The sequence below is a fragment of the Rhododendron vialii genome, chromosome 7a (assembly GCF_030253575.1).
Source record: "Rhododendron vialii isolate Sample 1 chromosome 7a, ASM3025357v1".
Lineage (NCBI taxonomy): Eukaryota > Viridiplantae > Streptophyta > Magnoliopsida > Ericales > Ericaceae > Rhododendron > Rhododendron vialii.
The window spans coordinates 41207501-41229168 of NC_080563.1; the positions used below are offsets into that span (position 1 = coordinate 41207501).

General features: G+C 37.6%; 3 protein-coding genes across 3 annotated transcripts in view; all 3 read left to right on the forward strand.

The window, feature by feature from the left end:
* Positions 1 to 929, forward strand: part of LOC131334500 (DNA-directed RNA polymerase II subunit RPB1) — an 8670-nt gene extending 7741 nt beyond the window's left edge. Inside the window, exons 12-14 of the mRNA XM_058369539.1 lie at positions 91 to 162; positions 289 to 342; positions 455 to 929. Of these exons, the coding sequence (XP_058225522.1) occupies positions 91 to 162; positions 289 to 342; positions 455 to 557 (229 nt within the window). The 3' untranslated portion in view covers positions 558 to 929. The remainder of the gene's footprint in view (positions 1 to 90; positions 163 to 288; positions 343 to 454) is intronic.
* A 4918-nt stretch (positions 930 to 5847) lies between these two features.
* Positions 5848 to 6991, forward strand: LOC131334502 (uncharacterized protein At1g76070-like). Its single transcript, XM_058369540.1, has one exon. The coding sequence runs from the start codon at positions 5906 to 5908 to the stop codon at positions 6665 to 6667; it is 762 nt and encodes a 253-aa protein (XP_058225523.1). The 5' UTR covers positions 5848 to 5905; the 3' UTR covers positions 6668 to 6991.
* An 8116-nt stretch (positions 6992 to 15107) lies between these two features.
* Positions 15108 to 17970, forward strand: LOC131334503 (thioredoxin-like protein CDSP32, chloroplastic). Its single transcript, XM_058369541.1, has 2 exons — positions 15108 to 15864; positions 17634 to 17970. Exons 1-2 carry the CDS (start codon positions 15179 to 15181, stop codon positions 17959 to 17961), a joined length of 1014 nt encoding a protein of 337 aa, XP_058225524.1. The 5' UTR covers positions 15108 to 15178; the 3' UTR covers positions 17962 to 17970.
* The last annotated feature ends 3698 nt before the right edge of the window (positions 17971 to 21668 follow it).

Sequence of the window (21668 nt, forward strand, 5' to 3'; positions counted from 1 at the left end):
TTATTTTCTTAGTACAACTAACCAGATGTTAGATTAGTTTTATGATTTGTTATGTTTGATTGTTTAATCTTTTGTCTTGCTATCTTGCAGCCCCACATCACCATCGTATTCACCGACATCTCCGTCCTACTCTCCTTCTAGTCCAACATACAGTCCGAGCAGGTAATCTACCTGTTATCATTCAGGAGGCTTTGAGCTTTTTATGCACGTTCGTTTTATGCTGGCTAGTTATGTGTTTCGAATTTACTTGTCCTGCTAACAATTTCTATTGAATTGTGATTTTTGCAGCCCTTACAACTCTGGTGTGAGCCCAGATTATAGCCCGAGTTCACCACAGTACAGGTAGGTCCATCTGGATTCAACATTTTATGTTTTCTAGTTTGTGTAGTCTTTGGTGGTTTCAAATGTGGTTGCACCATTCCTTACTTCAACCTTTTTCTTATGGTTGCTACAGTCCAAGCGTCGGGTACTCGCCAAGTGCACCTGGGTATTCACCCTCATCTACCAGCCAATACACTCCACAGATGAGCAACAAGGAAAACGGGAGCAAGCGCTAGATCGTCATCTCCTTCCACGACCATTTAAGTCATTGCTGGTTTCTATCCTTTCTGCAAATTTAGGGGAGAGTCCATACTGGATATGATGAGCGTTTGTATAATTCAAGGCGGGGCAGTGTTGGATTTCTATCAGATATTGCTATTGTTCTGTACTCTGAAAAGAAGTGTAGTAGTTGTTGGCGGTGTACGAATCTTGTAGCAATAATGGTGTACTGACTTGACTCTCGAGTAAGCGTTTGTTAGTTGGAACTGGGACATTTTAATGTTGCCACAAATGATTTTGTGAAATGTACAACTTGTATGTATGTCGTTAGTATTTTCAAGGACTAATTTTCACCCCTCCAGATAATTGTATTATTTTTGGTATACATAGTGTAAAATCTAAGTCGTTCTATTTTTATCCCCTTATATATTTTACCCAATGTCCCGCGCACAATTTCTTCGTCCGCCACTGGTATAGAAAGACTAGTTGTAGAATTTGAGTGTGATATGAAGACCAAAAATGATAAAATGTAAGTGTGATATTGTAGGGAAAGTTTGAAGATGAGAGTATTCGGACATGTAATGTGCTTGTTGAGAAAACAAAACGAAAACCAAATCAGTAAGGGCCAACCTAGGTAGCGTAATCGTCCCATAAGATTGTGACAATGATGAACTTTTTTTGAAGTATTGTGAATTGCGATGATATTCTTTAAAAGAATTTAGTAAATTTCCGTAATATGCCAATCTTTATGAATAATTAATTTTACATTTTGCATTATGGCCGCAAACTTATGTATTATGGCCGCAAAATCATGAATTCAACACTTTGGTGTTTTCTTCCAGAGAATAACTGACTGGCGATGGAGAGGACGCCTTCGTTGGCGTCCAAAGGGCAATGGAAATGCTAAGGGTCAGTTCCATGAGCTTCCCAAATTTTGATGAATTTTCAGATGACTCCATAAATGTTTTGATATTTACGTCAAAAAAAAAACCAAAAACAAAAAACATTTCGGCTCACTAAACAATATCTAAGTCGTGATTTTGTTTTTTGGTAAGTACTCAGACAACACGTTCTGTTGTGTCTATGCGAACCGAGCAGCTCGCTCGGTTAGTAATCGAGTTGAGCTTGAGCTCGGATTTTAGCCTCGTTTACTAAATGAGCCGAGCTCAAATTCAAAAGCTTGGCTCGGCTCCCAAAAACTCGGCTAAACAAGCCGAGCTCGAACACTATAAAACTCGGCTCAGCTCATTTGCACCCCTATTTTGCCATGTATCTTTACACCAACCTACCTACATTGGGCTGCTAAGACCAATCCTAAAAGGATCAGCCCATTTTCCTTGCCCAGCCCCGTCAGTTCTCCAGTGAGTCTAGCCCAGGCGTAAATTGAAATTTGCCCATTAATGGTTCATTCTGTTTCCTGTTTTCTCCTTCCTTAAGGAGAGAAACTAATTCACGGCTCCGTTGTGAACAAGTTTTTCGCGGAATCATGTAATCGCAGTTGTCCGTTTTCACAATCAATCTGGACAGTCCAAAAACACTTTGTACGCGTGCGATTGGGCTCCGTAAACCTATTTTCACGGGGCCTTCCGTAAAAAAGATATTCTCCTCCTTAAGAGCTCCTATTCCTAACCTCCTAAATTCTCATTTGGAATCTGGAATCATTCCATGGTCCACACCCCTCTCTCTCTCTCTCTCTCTCTCTCTCTCTCTCTCTCACACACACACACACACACACACACAAACAAATGCACTCACAAATAACTAATTAGTGTATTAGACTAGCTTATGCACATCTCTTAAACTAATCTCAAAAGTTTGAAGATTAGTGTATTAGACTAGCTTATGTGCATGTCTTAAACTAATCTTAAAAGTTTGAAGCTAACAATCGAACATACTTTCAATAAACTCCAAGACTTATTTTGGGATTGTCATGGTTCAATCCGCTGGTAAGGGATATAGTAGTATAGATCAGCATTTGGTGCATCAGTGTATCAAAGTTATCATGCATGGGCCAGTTCAAAATTCTTTTGATTTAAAAAGCACGAAAGCTATGCTAGCTACGTGGAAACAGGCAAGAGTCAAAGCGTGCTGGTGGACTATTTAGTTAATTTGGTGGCTAGTCTTGAGGCGCCGTCATGTAATGTCCCAACATCTTTATCCACCATACATTTTTAGGGACCCAGTGTAGCAGTGTTCCAAGACCACTGAATAATTACTCTTGAATTTTGGGCATTACTTGTGGGCTTCATGTGAATTGAGTTGGCCCGGCATTATTTTCTGCCGCCACATTATATACGAGTATGTTTAAGAAGCTAATTCGAATTTTATCGCGTACGTAGTTCCTCACTTATACGCGCTTCACAGAAATATATCAAAATTGGTGTGCCGTACTTGTTTGACTTGGCTAATTAAATCATTCATATATATCACATATGTCAAACCATTTGCAGTTGAACGTTATTGGAGAAATACTTTTCCCGGACCCCCCGGTGCAAATATTGTCAACCTGTATTAATTGATAGATCTAGCTCTAGCTTCCTCATCCATTGTGCAATATCGTTTTGGGATAACCATTGTTCTTTTCCCACGTACGCTTGCAAGTGAGGTGACAAATTTGGCAATTTTCACATTTGGCATACGGCCGGGTAGGGAGGATTTTGCTATTCTTGATCTTGATGTAAAAAGTTTAACTTCAGTATGACATTTGGCTGGCGTAATGATCATGGACTTGCTCTCTGTACGATATCAAATAGTCATCAATAATGCTTCATGTGATTTTATTTCCTAGCTGTTAAGATGGTTTAATCCAAACCTAATTATATATGGGAAATGATATTGACACTTCAAAAATTGATGCAGACACTCCAAAATTAGTGTAACTTCAAAAACACTTTCCTTTGTTTTTTGGAGTGCCTGCATCAATTTTTGGAGTGTCAATATCATTTATAAGCTAATAGCAAGTGTGAATTAGCTACATTAAAATCCAGCTGAGACTAATTAAGAAGTGGGGGCCGGATTTCTAGTCACGGACTAATCATATCATAAATACGTGTAATACAAGAGATAAAATTAAGCGACTAAAATGGCAAGTACTCACTATCTAAAATATTTGCCCTGGTTAATTAGCCAGTTGATTCAGTCCAGAGTTTAACTAGATTTTGAATGCGAATTCCAATTTTGACAAAACTGCAGACAGAACTTTTGTCAAATGCTGAAGAGAATATATATAATAATCAATTTCCGGTTATTTTAATTCCCTTTTGTTGACATGAATAAATAATGGTGAAAGACAATTATCTAACATGGTTAATTATGAGAGAATAAATTAAAAGCCCATTTTGAGACTAAAATGAGTGTTGGTGACTTAAGGCTTTGTGTGTGTGTGTGTTGTAACTTGTAACTTGTAATTTTTAATGTCATGATGAAATTCAAAACTACTCCTAACCCTCCCTACTAAGGCCCCGTTCCGCTTTCTTTCAAAAAGAAATTTTTAGAAAAAGAAGGTAATTTCAAGCTCAAAAATCATGTGTTTACGTAAATAATTTTTCTACCAATATGAATCTTGTTTGATAGATCTCATTGAGATTTTTTAAACGGTGCAAAAAAAAAATTAAAAAATTATTTTTTATTTTCATTATATTTGAGCATTGAAATTACCTTCTTTTTGAAAAAGAAGGTTTAAAAAGAGAGCGGAACGGCACCTAACCTACTTACGGAACAGTCCTTCCGATATGTAGTGATCCCTATCATAATGCAAGATACGGTGACAATGTACTATCAGTTGGTAATCTAGTTTTGCTCACCATATCATAAACACGAGTACACAAAAATAATCACCTACAACTAGCATTTGTTTTGATCTAATTTGTCAATGGACCACCACCGCCACCGCCTTCCTTCAGCAGAAAACATCACCACCTCCATTGTCGATCGAAATCTGAACCGGCACCTGAAGTGGAAGCCAAGAAAACGAGGGATACCATGAAGAAATTCTCAAATTAAAGATTGAGAGAGAAAATTCTCAATGAAAATTAGGGGTTATTGAATATGTATATGTAAGAAAACTTCTCACAAAGGAGGAAGAAAACACCCATCAAAGACAAATTAAGTCCTCCCCTCCTGCCACCATATAAAGGTGATAAAAACCCTAGGAGGAGAGACGAAGGAGCTGGAGAGACAGCTATGACTTATGAGAGAGAGAGAGAGAGAGAGAGAGAGAGAGAGAGAGAGAGAGAGAGAGAGAGAGAGAGAGAGAGATGCTTTGGGTTAGAAAGTTGTTAAGATGTCCTCCCTCCTAATATTACGTCCAATAATAGCACGTGAAATCACATTAAAATCCAGCTGAGACTTTCACTTCCGAAAATAAATTCTGGTTTCCAATAAAAAAAAAAATAGTGTCTCAAACCCCAAAAGAACACAGAACGGATCTCGTTCCTATCATTGATAGCTTGGAAAAAAAAAGTTAAATATTACGTAAAATATTTTTCCATTGATCAGAATTACGTACGTAGAATATTTGCCCTGGTTAATTAATTAGCCAGTTGATTCAGTCCGTGGTTTAAGACTTTGAATGCAAATATACCAATTATACCAATTTTGACAAAATTACGCCCGTACTACTTTTGTCAAATTCTGTACACAATATGATAATCACGTTCCGGTGATTTATGATTCAATTGAAAAACTCCACCCTTAATTATGACTCACATTTGCAAAAGTGCTTTTGGACATGAACAAATAACGGTGTGAGACAAACTTCAACAAGCACGGTGTTATTAGAGAATAAAAAGCCGGAAACGAGACAGTGCTTGTAATTAAAGGATTTTTTTTTTTGTGTTGCAAATTTTGATATTAATGTGAAGAAAATTTAAAATCATTTGGGTCCCTAACTACTAGCCTACGTGCAAATTAGTCCTATAAATATGTACGTAGTGATGCCTATCACAATGCATGATTTCTCATTGAACGGTGACAAGGTGATGAGTTGGTATTAATCTATATCCGCTCAACTCACGCATTCTCATAATTAATCAATCTTTAATGAGAATTTTATTTGTCCATTCCTTTTTTCCATTCAAATTTTGAACACATTTAAGAAAATTTGCAAGTTAACTGTCTTCCGGTTGACAAATAAAGTTTTGCTAATAACTTATGTCCTCTTTAATTGACCAAATTACCTTCTCTCTCTCCATTCTTGACAAGGTCAATATACAACAACACAATCCTCCCATGCATATAAAAGTCCTTCGTTGTGTTCTTCTTCTTAACCTTTCTGCTCGGATATAAGAGAGAGAGAGAGAGAGAGAGAGAGAGAGAGAGAGAGAGAGAGAGAGAGAGAGAGAGAGAGAGAGAGAGAGAGCACTAAATGGAGAAAGTAGCAAGATCCAGGAACAAGTTCTTGAAGTTTTACTTATCAAGAAATTTGTTGAAGTTCCTGCCACCAAGAGCAGCTCCAGCCATAACAAATCCTTTCAGCCCAAAGAAGGACAAGAGATCCGATGTTCCAATCAAACACAAATCCCACCTCTACAAAGGCTTCTCCGGCCCGATCATATCCATAGTCCCGGAAGAAGCCCGCCGGAAGATCCATAGCGCAAGCTTCAGAACCCACGAGCCCACTTCGCCAGAAGTCTCATGTATGGGCCAAATCAAGAAGCACAAGAGAAAGACCAAGATCATTACCAAAGATAAACACGTGTCGCTTCCTACAAATTTCAAGCCCGAAAATTCCCATTACGAGGCAAAAAAGAAGGCATTAGGGTTTGGAAAATTATTCGGTGGCGCGTGGCCACACGGTCGAAAATTCGATGATTCCAAGGGTAAGCCTTCTAATTCGGTGGATAGAACAGCGCCGGGTTTGGGACAAATGAAACGGCTTCCGAGCAGACGGAATTCGCTGAAGAATTTCGATTGGACGGCTCAGATTGCCCCGGTGGACGGGGATTACGGCCTGGACTATTTTTCCGATGAGGAGAGTGAAGGAGAAGAGAAGGAGGTGATAATTCCTTTCTCTGCACCAATAATATTGGTGGGTGGTGGTGGTAGAGTTGCTTTGGAGCCAAAGAAAGAAATCAATTTATGGAAAAGAAGAACCATGCCTCAACCTAGGCCTCTCCAAGTACATTAAAACTCGATGCGTACACAAGTTCGCCTAAGTTCGAGTTCAAATTCTTATCTATTTTGTCGCATTGGTGTTTTAGTACATTTCTGGCTACTAAATTAGGCAACAATCGTACAAGATGAGAAGATTTTCAAGTGATTCAATAACCGAATATGCACTAGAAGACCGCTACAGATAAATTTGGGTGCAGGATTGAAGGAACTTTTTTGAAGTTGCATAAGATCATTTCGATTGTTCATTAATTTGGACATGTGTACAATATCTTTTCATTTTCGAAATTGTGTTTAGACTTTATTTTAAGCCCATTTTTTTTTCTTTTGTCCATTTGGATCTGCAGCAGAGATTGTAAATAAGATGGTGGGGTTCATGTCAATGCAAGTTTTTGTATACAATTTTCTTGCTGAAATATTCTCTTTGTTTGTGCTTCAGGTTTGTCCAAAATTGGGCGGTCCATTCATTGACCAATTCAAAGTTGTGAAATTTAATTACATTTTATAAAACTTTCGTTTTCCTATAGTCCTCACTCCTCAATTTATATGAGGTCTAAAGTTTCATTGTCGGAATATTGTATACCAATTAGCGCAAGCTCATGTCTAAAGGCTTAGGCACGGCTCAAAGAATTCGGCATTCGATATAATTTCGAGTGTCCTAAGTAAAGTATGAGCAAATTACCCGTACCTAAAGGTTCGGCGCATGTTCGTGCTTGAAGACACGATTCAGAGAGAGAGAGAGAGAGAGAGAGAGAGAGAGAGAGAGAGAGAGAGAGAGAGAGAGTTTTGGAATCCGATTTAGAATTAACATGAGAGAGAGATTGATTTGGATTCTTCCCAAAACTGGCCAGCCCTAGGATCTCAGCAATATGATTTATGGGGGTTTTAGACCGTTGAATTTATGTAGAATATAAGATTCAAATATTGAATTAGCTTATTATATAGATGTTACTGTGTTCTAGTATGACAAAGAAATTTCTGGAATATGATTTTCAATTAAATTTTGACTTTATTTTTAACTAAAATTGGACACTCAGTAGTTTCCTCGTATGTTTGAAACCTTTTAGGTACTACGGAGTATATCAACTCTAGTGTGGACAATTCATACTAGACTTTGTTCTAGATTTATTAAATCCCCACTAGTGAACATTGGAATTGGACTCCAAAAATTAGCTGAAATACACGTAAGTTAACCCTGATACATTGGATTGAAAAAAAAAGGGAAAAGATTCTGAGAGTGATCATGAGTAAGGGCATTTCCAATCCACCTCTATTTCTTCAAAATAGAAGATGAATTTGACATATTGAGGGAAGATTTTTATAATTCATTCCCATTTTTTTCACTTTTTGTACTTTTGGAGAGAATTTTTAAGAGAGCCATCGTCCTTATTAGAGTTTGGTCCTCCAAAAGTAAATTTGGTCCTCTAAAAATAGATGATCAAAATTAAATTTTGAGTACAAAATCCCTCCAAACTCTAAAAATGACGATAGGTCCCTCAAATATTCTCCAAAAAGTATAAAAAGTGAAAAAAAAGGAATAAATTATAAAATTTCTTCTCAATGTGTCACATCCATCCTCTATTTTGGAAGAATAGAGGTGGATTGAACTTTGGAGATGCCCTAATGGAAAATGACGGCAAAGGACGTATTTTGACAATTAATACCCGTCAAGAACATTTTTAGCATTAATAAATATTCTCAACATGTCCTTAACGAGTATTAATTATCAAAACACGTTCTGAGCCGTCATTTTCCCATGCCCTAATGAGTTGGGAACTTCAAGGGAGATACGCTGGGCTTAGAAACTGGGGCCGAACGAGGGTTCTCTCTTGCTTCCTTTTTATGGGCCAGAAAAGCCCAAAACTAGTTTTCTATGGCCATACAACTTGTCATCATTTTTTAATAATATCTCTTGCTGCTCTTGCACACTGACAAGACTTTTGTTATGTTTTGGATCAGTAATACTAGGAGAGATTATTTAGTGCTTTGATGCACCACGTTGCGGTATCCAAACGTTTTTTTTTGAACGGCGAAAATAAATTTGGCAGTATCCCAAGCCTCTCCAACAATGCATTATTGTGAAGTCCTCACATTTAATCTCGAGCCCTACAAAAATGTGTTGTTGAAGAGAGACCTGAGGCACCATGTGGCGGTGCCCCAGGAATAATTTTTCTAGTAGTAGAGTGTTATTGATTGAAGAAACATAAGAAAATATGTGATTCTCTATAAATAAATAAAAATGCATCCAAATAGAGCCTTAATGTTAAATAAAATTTAACTATGGACGGACCAAGTACTACTCTAAGTTTCTTCCCGACTTAAAAGTGTAAAATATATAGCACCAAAATTTAAACAAATACTCATTTTTCTTACGTATTGATATCAAGACTTAAGGAAGAATTTCATACAGTCACTAAAAGAATTTAGAATTACTCCCTAGCTCCATTCCTAAATGATTGTCCAACATGTGTTTTAGGTGCAATTTTTGAACCAAAATATAAGGTATTTTTGTGCATAATTTTTTTTTAAAATTTTCTTGACATTAAATGTCTCGTTAATGGTGGACAACCATTTAGGAACGGAAGGATTAGAAGTTAAGAATTTGGTATTAGTACCACCAAGTGTTTGATTCAGTGGGTAAATACTTGAAATTTCTAGTTAAGCAGGCTTAGCGCTCGTGGACAAGGGCCCTTTGTGCATAATTTTTTTTTAAAATTTTCTTGACATTAAATGTCTTGTTAATGGTTGACAACCATTTAGGAACGGAAGGATTAGAAGTTAAGAATTTGGTATTAGTACCACCAAGTGTTCGGTTCAATGGGTAAATACTTGAAAATTCTAGTTAAGCAGGCTTAGCGCTCGTGGACAAGGGCCCGGAGAATTGCTACTAAACCTTCTAAAACTTCGCGGATCAAAAAAAAAAAAAACCTTCTAAAACTCCCTTTTTGCTAGAGAATTGGTGGTTAATCCCTTATAGTTGCAATATTACCCCAAATATATACTACATTTATTGTCCTACAAAACTCTTTTTTTTTGTTCTTGAAGTATGTCAAGTGAATTTTGGTGGAGTTTGACGCCGCTAGCAAAAATTTGGCGCAAAATAAAGACAAAATAATAAAGTCAAGTACTATAATTTTTAGTTTTGTAGAAACGAAGTCTTAGTTTAGTCCAAATCCAATTGTAGCACCAAATGTGTAACGCTCCGATTTTTGGAAATGTTAATTTAATAAATTTTTCACATTTATTAAATGGAAAGAAACATAAAGTCATTACAAGCCAACTTATCCCCAAATTTGTGTTACACTTATTTAAATAGATAAGGGAGGGGTACTAGGGTAACTTCTACTCCTCTGGACGTCCGTCTTCTTCTGCATTATTCTGCTCAGCACCAAACTCTTCCAAATTATAAAATTTCCCCTGTACGTCTCTAAACTCTGGCATAAGATGTCAGGGTCACAAAAGTAACACCGTGAGCAATTAAGCCCAATAGCTAACTCTTACCCCTATGTCCCATACACTAACAAAAATAACATATAACAATTTATCAAAAACAAAATTGAGCATCACAAAAATACTTAAAGGTGTCGGTGTCTTTCAGAGTTATCGCAGCGTATCGTAAACCGTGTCATCATTTTTCAAGTATCGATTCCACTTTCCGTTTTATTTTCTCGAGCACTGGTTCCGTTGACCATCTTTCAGGATCTACCGGGCTCCCAGGTTAAGTTCAAATTTTGCCACCCAAAAGCACTGATTCCGCTGACCGTCTCTTTCAGGACCTGTCGGGTTCTCAATCTTTAACCATTTCCCATTTCATAACGCATACACGGCACTAGTTCCGCTGACCATCCTTTCAGGATCTACCGGGCTCCTAGGCCACACACGCACACCCGAGCCATGATTCCGCCGACCATTCTTTCAGGACCTACCGGGCTCTCATGCTCACACACGCACACTTGAGCCATGATTCCGCTGACCATCTTCCATGGACCTACCGGGTTCTCATGCTCACACAATCATTAATCTTTTCCACATTTCTTTTCTCGTTTCTCGTGTTTCGTAGACATGCATCATTTTCTCGCACTCACATTATTCTTTCAAAGTTTGCTACAATAATGCGATAATAATAAATCACTAATTTCATGCATTTCTATTTTTGACAACATTAAAAATTATAACATCACAACTTATCAACAAACATGCAATTAATTAAGCATTACAATGATAAAATCAACTTCTCAACTTAAACAATTTAATCATGTGATATCATAAAAATAATAAATAAATAGTTAAACATATAGCACATCAACATTATACTTAGGTGAGCAGATAAGAGGTTTCTACCGTTCTTCTTGGCGGTAGAGCAGCTATGGAGTACGTCGGGTGAAAATGCGGACGAAGTAACGTCGTTTTGGCTTGATCGAAGAATTTAAAGAGAAGAGTTTTTTTTTTTTCCTCTTTCTCTTTCTCCCCTTCTATTCTCTCTCTAAGCTAACAATTGGAATGAGAAGTGAGGAAGTGAGGTGTGGTGTGTGGAGGGAAGGAAAGGAGACTTGCCTATTTATACTAATAACAAGAAGAATCTAGATCACATCTAGAGATCAAATCAAATATAATAAAATCTAAAGCAAATCTTATATAATCTAAGAAAATCCAAGTATATCTAATAATATCTAATCAAATCTTATAATATTCAATAAAATCTATATAATAGCTAACAAAATCTTTATAATATCTAATAAAATCCAATCAAATCTTTATATATCTAAGTATATCTTAGGATATCCAATTATATCTTATCCTAATCATATCATATCTAATAAAATCCAATGAAATCTTATCCTAGATTTTTAGGATCACGGACCGAAGGTTAGGGTTTGCATGTACACATATACCTATATATAATAGGGTTTTAGTATTTTCTTTTCTTAAAAAAAAAAATTATATCATTTACTAAAAGAATAGTAAATTAAAATATAAGAATTACAAGATAAATGTTTAGTTTTTATTATGAAAAATTAGGGTTGTTACAAAATGGATCCAAGCTAACGACTGGCCTCACTTTTTGGGCCTTTTCCTAAACCTTCATGATAGTATGATATTTTTTGGGAAAATTTCATTAACCTCCCTTAAGGTGTGTGACTAATATGGAAACCGCCCTGAGATTTCTGAAATAATTGTTTTGCCTTTCTTCACTGACAATAAGTACTTACAAAAAATAAGAATATCGTGTGGCCTCACTTTCTAAGTCTCTATTCCGTGTCTGGACTTTCGTGTGTATAGCACTCTATATGCGTAATTTTGTTGGTCCTCAATTAGGGATTGTGGATCTGCTCGAAATTATAGAGTAAAAACGAAAAGAGGAAGGCTCTTAAAGACAGTCAACCTCTCTCTTCTTTAACCACCTGCTGCGTTTTTCTAAACATCAATATTGTATTCAAATCCAAAATTAATGACACCTCTACTGTTTACACACATAAAGCATTTTCTAGAGATCGAGCAATTATGTTGGAAGCTACTGCATGCAATGGTAATTTCTAATAAGAATTCTTCTGTTTTGCTTGATAGTATTTTGAGGAAATCTATCACACTCCAATTCAATAATAGGAAGTTCAGGTCACCATTATTACAATTTTCTCCATCCTCCTCAACTCTCTTCTCTTATTTACCACCATCTCCTCAACGAAATCCGTGTTCCGCCATTTGATAGATTTTGTGGCCTTCTATCGCTATATTGCGAAAGAAAACCTTAGAAATGTGACTCTCCAAATAAACTATTTCAATGAGGAAATCCTAGTTCTTCTAGGAGTCAAATCTTACCTCTCTCTCGCTTCTTTTGCCATCTTGGTCCTTGAAATGGTTTTAGAAACGACTAAATTAAATTCATAGCGGGAAGACATCTCTGTCTTCCATCTGGATAAGTTTTACATGCTTGGCTATTTTTTGCCTTATTTTGGCTCATTTTGGAGGTTTAGTACTTGATGCAATGCTTAGGGCTCATGAGCCTTCCACCTTATTAAACACCAGTACCATCCCGTTAAGCATTTTAGTACCATTAGGGTGTGTTTCTATGCCATTATGTATTGTTTGGGTTTTTGCCATGGTGATTTGGGTGAATGAAGTAGGAATATGTGGTTGCCTAATTGAGGCGTTGCAAAAAGCTATACTAGTTGTGAAGGGAACAAGGTTATATTTCTTTTCTTTGAGTTTTTCCGTGGCACTATCGCGTGTGTATTTTGTTCATTGCTTGATCGGATCTAGAGAATCAAACAAACAAGGCAATTTGTGCTTAGGGTTTGTTTGGACCGTTTTTAGTTGTGGGATGATATTACTCGAACCCTAGAGCTACATTTTGGAATATCCCCAGAGAAGAAAATGTCTGGTGATTATTATGTTACATTGGAAGGGGGCTTGGAATATAGCAAAATATCCACCACACCACTCCTCAGTCAAGATTTCCCCTAAGATCAAAGAGCCACTTCAACAATTCTCTCTCTCTCTCTCTCTCTCTCTCTCTCTCTCTCTCTCTCTCTCTCTCTCTCTCTCTCTCTCTCTCTCTCTCTCTCTCTCTCTCTCTCTCTGCGCGCGCACTCACGCAGATTAAGCCCCTCATTTTAGCAAAATTTTGAGAGTGCTTGCAGGCGCCACCTTCTTTGCCTAGAATCAGTATTGAGGATTAGGCTCCTCGAGTTCAGGATCAACTAGACACTCCATTGGGCAGTGGTCAAAATAAAAACATCAACAATGAGTTTTGAATAAGATGAGAGTTATGGAGTAACTGTTTAAAGAATTCCAATTTTTCCAGAAATGCCTGTTGTACTCTTCTTCAACTAGTTTGACCATAAAAAGTGTCATAAAGTCCTGTACTTTACAAACAGAACTACCTCTTTGGCCAAATTGTATTTACTATTTAGGCTTGTTTGTTTTGATGTAAAGTATTTTACAATACAAAATATTTTTCATGTAAAATGATGTTGTAAAAAAGCATCTTTTTTTATGCTAGACTAGAAGTAGTACAGTAGCATATCTTTGCTTCCATGCAATGATGAATGATGCAAGGCTTCCTCCTGAAAATATCCTCAAAACAGCAACGAGGATAGCGAGAGAGATTCGCTGCCAGTATAGAGAGATAGAAACAGATTTAGAGAGAGAGAGAGAGAGAGAGAGAGAGAGAGAGAGAGAGAGAGAGAGAGAGACTCAGACGGTTTATTTTTCTCTGTGCCTATCAAGTACCCAACCCAAGAGCAAGAAACACCCAAGAGCGAGAAACAGAGAGAGATAGGGAGAGTAGGGTTCTTCAGATCTTGTTCTTGGTCGTGAGCAGTGATTGATACGAATTCAATCATGGGTTTTTCTCTTTACCACTTCTACAGCGGAACAACCCCAATCCCACCACCTACCTTTCTCTGATCACAGTTTCAGCTACGTATTAATCTTAGGTTTTCCAGTCAGCGAGCTCCTCCTCGAATTCTCCCCTGTTTCTTTGACACACACACAGAATCAGCATTTCCCAAGAAAATTCATATCCTTCTTTTGGTTTGTTCTCATCCCGCTGTTCTTGTTCTTGGCCCATTGCGTTTTCCTTCTTGATCCATCGTCTCGTATCGGTTTTTCTTATCTGGGTTCTTGTTCTTGGTTCATTCCGTTTGGTTTCTTGATCTAATCAAATGGAGGTGGAAGATCAAGAACAGAAGTTGCACGTGTGCAAGATTTGTAGCAAGAGCTGCTTTAATGGGTAGAGCTGATTTGTAAAATGATGTTGTAAAAAAGCATCTTTTTTTATGCTATTTTTTGGTGTTTGGTTAACCATTGGGAAATAGATTTTCCGTCAAAAAGTTTAAAATTGGTTTAGGCATGAAGGCATCCATAATTGCAACACAAAAGGGCAAAGGTGAAAGTTTAGTAGAGGGAATGAGGGAAACACATGACAGTTGCACTGGGCACGAGTCAGCAAGCCAACGACACAGCCGCACAAGATTGAAGTGGTTTGAAAAATTACTTACGGGTTTTGTGTCAGTAAAACAACTTACCACTGTTTTGAAAGTAAATCATTTTCAGTCGGATCATGAAAAATATTTTACCGTGAAAAATATTTTGCAACTTTTTGTCCAGCCAAACAAGAAAAAATAAATAAAATATTTTATATGTCCAAACAAACAGAGCCTTGTGGCAAAAGCAGAAACCCTATGAAGACTTTTACTACATTAGGCGGCAATTCCCCGGCCCAACTATAAATATGAGTACTTGTTGGCCATATTCTCCAACGATCAATTCTATGAAGACATCAATTTTTTTACAAGTTTTGAGATAAAAATTTACTCTTTGCACGATTCTTAATAAATTTTTCTATCTATGTCTCCTCACTCATTATCACGTATTCCATTAATTTTTCTTTTCAAAATTCAAAATCAAACAAAGTGACCGAAATTTTGGCCGGACATTGTGCGCGGATCATTCCCACAAAAATTTTCATAAAGAACGAAATCCCATTTGGTTGATTAAATATGAACCACATACCTAACGAGTGGATATGCATCTCTCATCACCAGAAAATCTCTTTCTCAAGAATTTCATTATCCTCCTGGCCACACTATCCTTCTCCCAATATTCATCCTCTTTCTTTCTCTCTCTCTCTCTCTCTCTCTCTATGGCTACAATCACGAACTTCCTAGCCAAACCCCCTCCTAAACTCAACCCATTCAACCCCTACTCTTCATCTTACCATCTCCCCAATTTCCCCACCAAAACCCCAAATCTTCTCCGAATTTTCAAAACCACCCCAAGTAGCACCCCTCTCCTCTGCTTCGCCAAAGCCGCGGCCGCTGGCTCAAAGCCGAAGAAAGTCGAAAGCGACGAAAGAGTACAGCAAGTCCACAGCGTGGCGGAGTTCGACGAGGCCCTGAAGGCGGCCAAGAACAAGCTGGTGGTGGTGGAGTACGCCGCGAGCCACAGCTACCACAGCCGCAAGATATACCCGCACATGGTGGAGCTGAGCCGGACGTGCGGCGACGTGGAGTTCTTGTTGGTGATGGGAGACGAATCGGAGAGCACGAAGGAGCTTTGCGAGAGGGAGAAGATTGATAAGGTTCCGCACTTCAGCTTCTATAAGAGCATGGAGAAGATTCACGAGGAGGAAGGGATTGGGCCTGATGAGCTTGTGGGAGATGTGTTGTATTATGGGGATAACCACTCGGCTGTGGTTCAGCTGCATTGCAGGTAACTGCTTCATTCATTATTTGGAAATTTAACTCTACTAGTTGATTACCCACTCTACACAAACAATTCAGCTCGAAGGAACTCGCCTTGTGATCAAGGCCTGAAACTTAGCCTGTTAGATGGGATAGATTTTTGAGTTGTGCTATAAGTACCGACCGGCCGGGAGGGATTTTGTACCGACCGGCTGCGCCGGGCAGTCTCCGGCCACCGGACCGCCGATCCGAGCCGTTCAAAAATTCTAAAAACAAAAACCGAAGGCCCTAACGTGGGAATCAACGGCATCCGAGATGTGTAGGGTGCTTGATCTACACGAAAAAGGGGTGCTCGGATCAAGCACCCTACACATCTCGAATGCCGTTGATTCCCGCGGTAGGCCCCTCGGTTTTTTTTTTTAGAATTTTTGGACGGCTCGGATCGGCCGTCCGGTGGCCGGAGAGGGCCCGGCGCAGCCGGTCGGTATGAAATCCCTCCTCAGCCGTCGGTACCTATATCATTTCTGTAGATTTTTAGTCTGTTAGAAAAAATATATATGTGGTACCAAATCAGATAACTAATCAAAAATAATTTTTACCTTCTAATTTAATTAATGGCAAAATCCACTTTCACCCCTTATAGTTTGGGCCATGTGCAGATACACCTCCTATGGTTCAAAAATATGCACAAAATGCTCTATAATTTTAAAAATGTCCGGATAGATCTTCTGCCGTCATGTTTTTCATTCATATTAATGGAGGTATATCTCATACGCCTCTAGAATCTAATTTAAGTCACTCATAATATATTGCATAAAGAATAGAGCATTTCTGTAAAAAAAAATATCTCGATCAGACATCAATAATCCCATAATCTAATTCTTGGTAAATTCAAATTTGAAATTTTAATTTTATAATATATTCAATTCAGCCATGAGATTTTCATTTTTTTTTATCAACTTGAATGTTGGCATGGATATAGAACGGTTCAGATTCAATTTTTTGGTATAGGGGATGTATTGGTTATACTTAAGGAAGAAGATGAATCCACGGAGAGAATGAAGCCTCATCGGTTTTTTAATGTTATGTCTATTATTATGGATGGAAAACATGACGGCATGAGGTCTATCCCCACGTTTTCAAAATTACAGGAGGTTCTGTACACACTTTTGAACCATATGATTTGTCTCCGCACATGACCCAAATCATAGCGGGATAAAAGTGGACTTTGCCCTTAATTCAAACGTTAAATTTGTTGGGAATCTAGAGGTGATCCTCTTTTCTCTTAGTGCTATTACCCCCCCCCCCCCCCCCCCCCCCACAATTTGTGTGCACTGGTCGGGATACAAATGTATTCGGAACGGTGTGATACACTTGAAGTACTCTATAAGAAACATCTGTATCAAAATCTGTAACATAAATTTGTGTGTAGCGTTTTTGTAACTGGCTACTTATACAAATTCATACTTTAACTCATCTTACTACTAGCTAGAAACTACCAAGGAAGGATTGGTTTAGTGGTTGGGAAAGATGAACTTGGTTGGACATGAAGACCGAGGTTTAGTTTCTTATTAGAACTAAACATATTTCTAACACCACTCACACATGTGATGGGATCTTAGTTTCGATCCTGACATATATGCAATAAGATCCCCATGGATAGTGATTTAGTGTGATAGAATAATACACCCTGATAGAAGTAATGAGGTACCATGATATCAACATTTCCATTTCAAGCGCGGAAAAAAAGGAAGAAAGAAGAGGTAGAAAAATTCCCTGAGTCGGCCCCATTTGCAGGGAGGACGTGGAGAAGTTGATTGGAGATCACAAGGTGGATCAGAAACTGATAGTCCTGGACGTGGGGCTGAAGCACTGTGGGCCGTGCGTGAAGGTATATCCAACGGTGCTGAAGCTGTCTAGACAAATGACGGACACGGTGGTTTTCGCAAGAATGAACGGTGATGAGAACGAGAGTTGCATGGAGTTTTTGAAGGACATGAACGTGATTGAGGTCCCCACGTTTTTGTTCATCAGAGATGGGGAGATTTGTGGGAGGTATGTCGGGTCTGGTAAAGGCGAACTCATTGGTGAAATTCTTAGATACCAAGGTGTTCGTGTGACATGAAAAAAAGAAGATAGAACTTGGAAATCCTGTAGTGCAGAGATGCACTAGTATAAAGGTGTAGTGAAAAATTCAACTGTCCAAAAGTATTTTTAAAAGTTCATGTTTATTCAAAACATTGAAATCAGGACCACTTATTATATAGATTGACGGTTCAGATTGTGCTTTACATCCCTCTAATATTAGGGTGCACTATAGGGTTGCAGGTCAATTTTTATCCAATTAGAATCTTGCATGTGATTTTTGCTAAGAAAACTTTTGTGTTTTACAACTTCAAATTGAAGGAAAATTGAGTAATTATATTTAGTACTAATATTTTGATGCATAGGACTCGTGACTGTACCAGTATTTTGGTACACAAGATAAGATGTACACAAACTTTAATTAGTTTTAATTTGGTGGAATTTTCCAAAATTATGGCATAATGTATCTTGCTATTGAATCTTTCTTAACCTGCTCCATTATCGTCACCCATTAAGATATGTGTAATTTTCTTCACTCCGCACAAATAGTGAAACCTGATTGATAATTTTGACTAAATTGAAGTGGTCGAACATTCTTCTTGTTAGATTGATTGTATTAATCCCTCCATCCCATAATATTTGTCTGGTCCGCAAAACGAGAACGTAAAAATAATACAATTTTTGTAAGAAAAAATTAAAATTTTTCAACAATTCACTAAATATTGATGAGTTTTTTTAATTTATGAAAAAAATTTGAATTTTTTTTTGAAAGAAGTGCATTATTTTTGAGTCCTCGTTTTGCAGACCGGACAAATAATTTGGGACGGAGGGAGTATATTGTTTATCTCGATTGGTAATGAGAATGAGAGTAAAGCTCCGTTTAGTTGGACGTACAAACATTTTACTACTGAAAATATTTTCCATGCATTAGGTCGCACTTGTTCAAACAAGTTAGCAACGCACAAAAACATCAGGTAAGTTTGCTTGGGTACGTAGTAATATCGTACTTCATTTTTTTTTTTTTGGGACTCTTTGTTGATTGCAACCAAAGAAAACGAAAGGCCTCAGTTTTGGGCCCTTTTAGCTTCAAATTCTTAAGCCCATTACCGGTGACTGCCAAATATTGGGCTTTGTAATTTCGAACAACTTTTTACCTTTCGATCTTTCAAACAACTTTTACCTTTCCTTTAGGATCCATGCCTTCCGTACACAATGTCAAAAAAACTTTTTCATTTGACAGAAATGCGTACTACTTTAGTACTTTTAACCTAGAGTCAAATAGTGCGCAGGCAAGTACAGAAGCCTAGTACTAGCGTAAAAACATTTTTCAAAACCTCTCGGAACACCTAAATTTCATGATTAAATTTCATGATTGTGAGGATTGAGAGCACGAATTCAGAGCGATGATATTTGAGAGAGAGAGTGTATATCATTTTGAAATATTATGTGACTAAAGTGTCAACAACCAATGCAAAAAATGGAAAGCCAAAACGTACGCCATTTGAGGGAATTCTCCATAGATATATTAGATTCAAAATACAAAAACAAATGAAACTAACCATTGACTTCATAAATTATAGTCAGCAGCTCATTTTAGATTGATTTTCTACTGATCAATTTGATTTTCGAACATACCTCTCCTATGATAGGGAATAGGTACAGCTTGATAGACTGGGAGCCACATCTTATCACACATAAACCGAGATGCACAATACACCGTAGTGTGTTAAATTAAATAGTAAAACCATGAATGAATTAATTCATCATTCAAATAACTATTGCTCCATTCATCTCGATTTATTTGTCTACTTTTTGATTTATCTATGTCCCAAAATATTTGTCCATTCTAGGCTTGACTATTTAAAGTTCCAGTTATACCCTTCCCTTTTAAAACACAAAAAACAAAACCAAGTTAGGGTACAATAAGGCCATGTTCGCCAAACTTTTATGGCCATGTGCAGAGAATACCAGTACCGCACCTCCAAAACTTTTGCTAGTGGGGTCGAACTCCACCATAATTCATGTGACATACGTCAAGAACAAAAGGTTTCGTAGGAGAATAAATACAAAAGTGAGTGTATATATATATTTGGGGTAATATTATTGCAACTTTTAGGGATTTAATTAACTTGCAATTCTCTAGAAAAAACAGAAAAGGTTTGAGTAGCTAAACTTAAGCTCTAACAATTGAACTAGAAATTTGAAGTATTTACCTACTGAACCGAACAATTGGTACTTGGTACTAGGACCAAATTCTTAACTTCTACTTTCCCTCCATTTCTAAGGGGTTGTCTATACCATGCATGCATGGTTTTACGTGCATTATTTTTTAAATTTCTTGACACCAAATTAAAATTCTAAGCTCATGATATCTCTCTTGAAGTTCCCAACTCATTACTCATGACGTTCTCAGAATCTGTTTCTTTATTTTTTATAACTCAAGGTATCAAGATCAGCTTACGCGCATCTATGCGAACTTTTGGAGTTCAATTCCAATGTTCACAAGTGGAGAATTCACTTAAAACCAGAGCAAAGTCTTGTATGGATTATCGATTTTAATATAGCACCTAAGGGCCCGATTGGATGGTGTATACGGTGGGTGTATTACACAATACACCCGGATGAGAGGTGAATACACGGTTTGGCATCCACTTTTTCCCCTGTATTAACTAATCCCCGTATTCGCTAATACACCATTCACAGTCATAAATTATTGCTACCCTCCCAGGTAGCAATAGCTAATCCGGGTGTATTCGCCTGATTTTTGACCAAAACACCCCTCCTCATCCCCCTCTCCCAACGGCTCTCCCTCTCTCTATTTGCTACAGAGAAACAGAAGACGAAGAACAACACCAACAACAACAACAGATCACCACCAGCACCACCACATAAACACACACACAGAAAACATGTATGTATACGTAAGGAGAGATGTACCTGTTTTTGGGGGTGGGTTGTGTACAAATCGGAGAGAGAGCAAGACAACCCACCGATCGGAGAGAGAGCAAGACAACCCACCGATCGGAGAGAGAGAAGATTACCGGATTGGGGATGGGTTGTGTACAGATCGGAAGAGAGAACCAGGGGGCCGCTCCTCCTTCTTCTCCGCTTCTGTCTCATCTCTCTCTCCTCTCTCTCTCTCCGTATACAACTACACATGAGTTGGGAAAGTGTAAAGACTTGGGAAAATGTAAACGACTGAAAGTCAGTCGATACTCCCAAAGTTGGGAAAATGGGAAAATTATCAAGTGTGGTTGAAATCAATCTAAATAAGTGATGTAGAATAATGGAGAGCAATCCAATGGTCACAAACAATTTTGAAAAACACATGTGTGACCTTGTGTATTATAAGTTCCCCTACTTTAAAAAAAAAGGAATTTATATTTTAGTACAAATTTGTTAAATTATTTAACTAGTTAATGAAGTAAATTATTATAACTTAGAATTGTCAAAAAATAATTAAATATATTAAGTTTTGCAATTATATAATTAATGTTAGGCATAATAAAGTTTGGAACTGCACAAGGGCAAAAGAGTCATTTGACAGTTTTTTACATCATACACCGTTCCTTCTAATACATCATCCAAACCATCTACTTTTTAATACACCCTCTATAAATGTCACATCAATGTGGGTCCTCCCTTCTTAACTAATACCCCCGACTATCTTATCCACCCTTCATAAATAATACACCCAAAACTCATACCGCATCCAATCGGGCCCTAAAGGTTTCGATTTTATGTGAG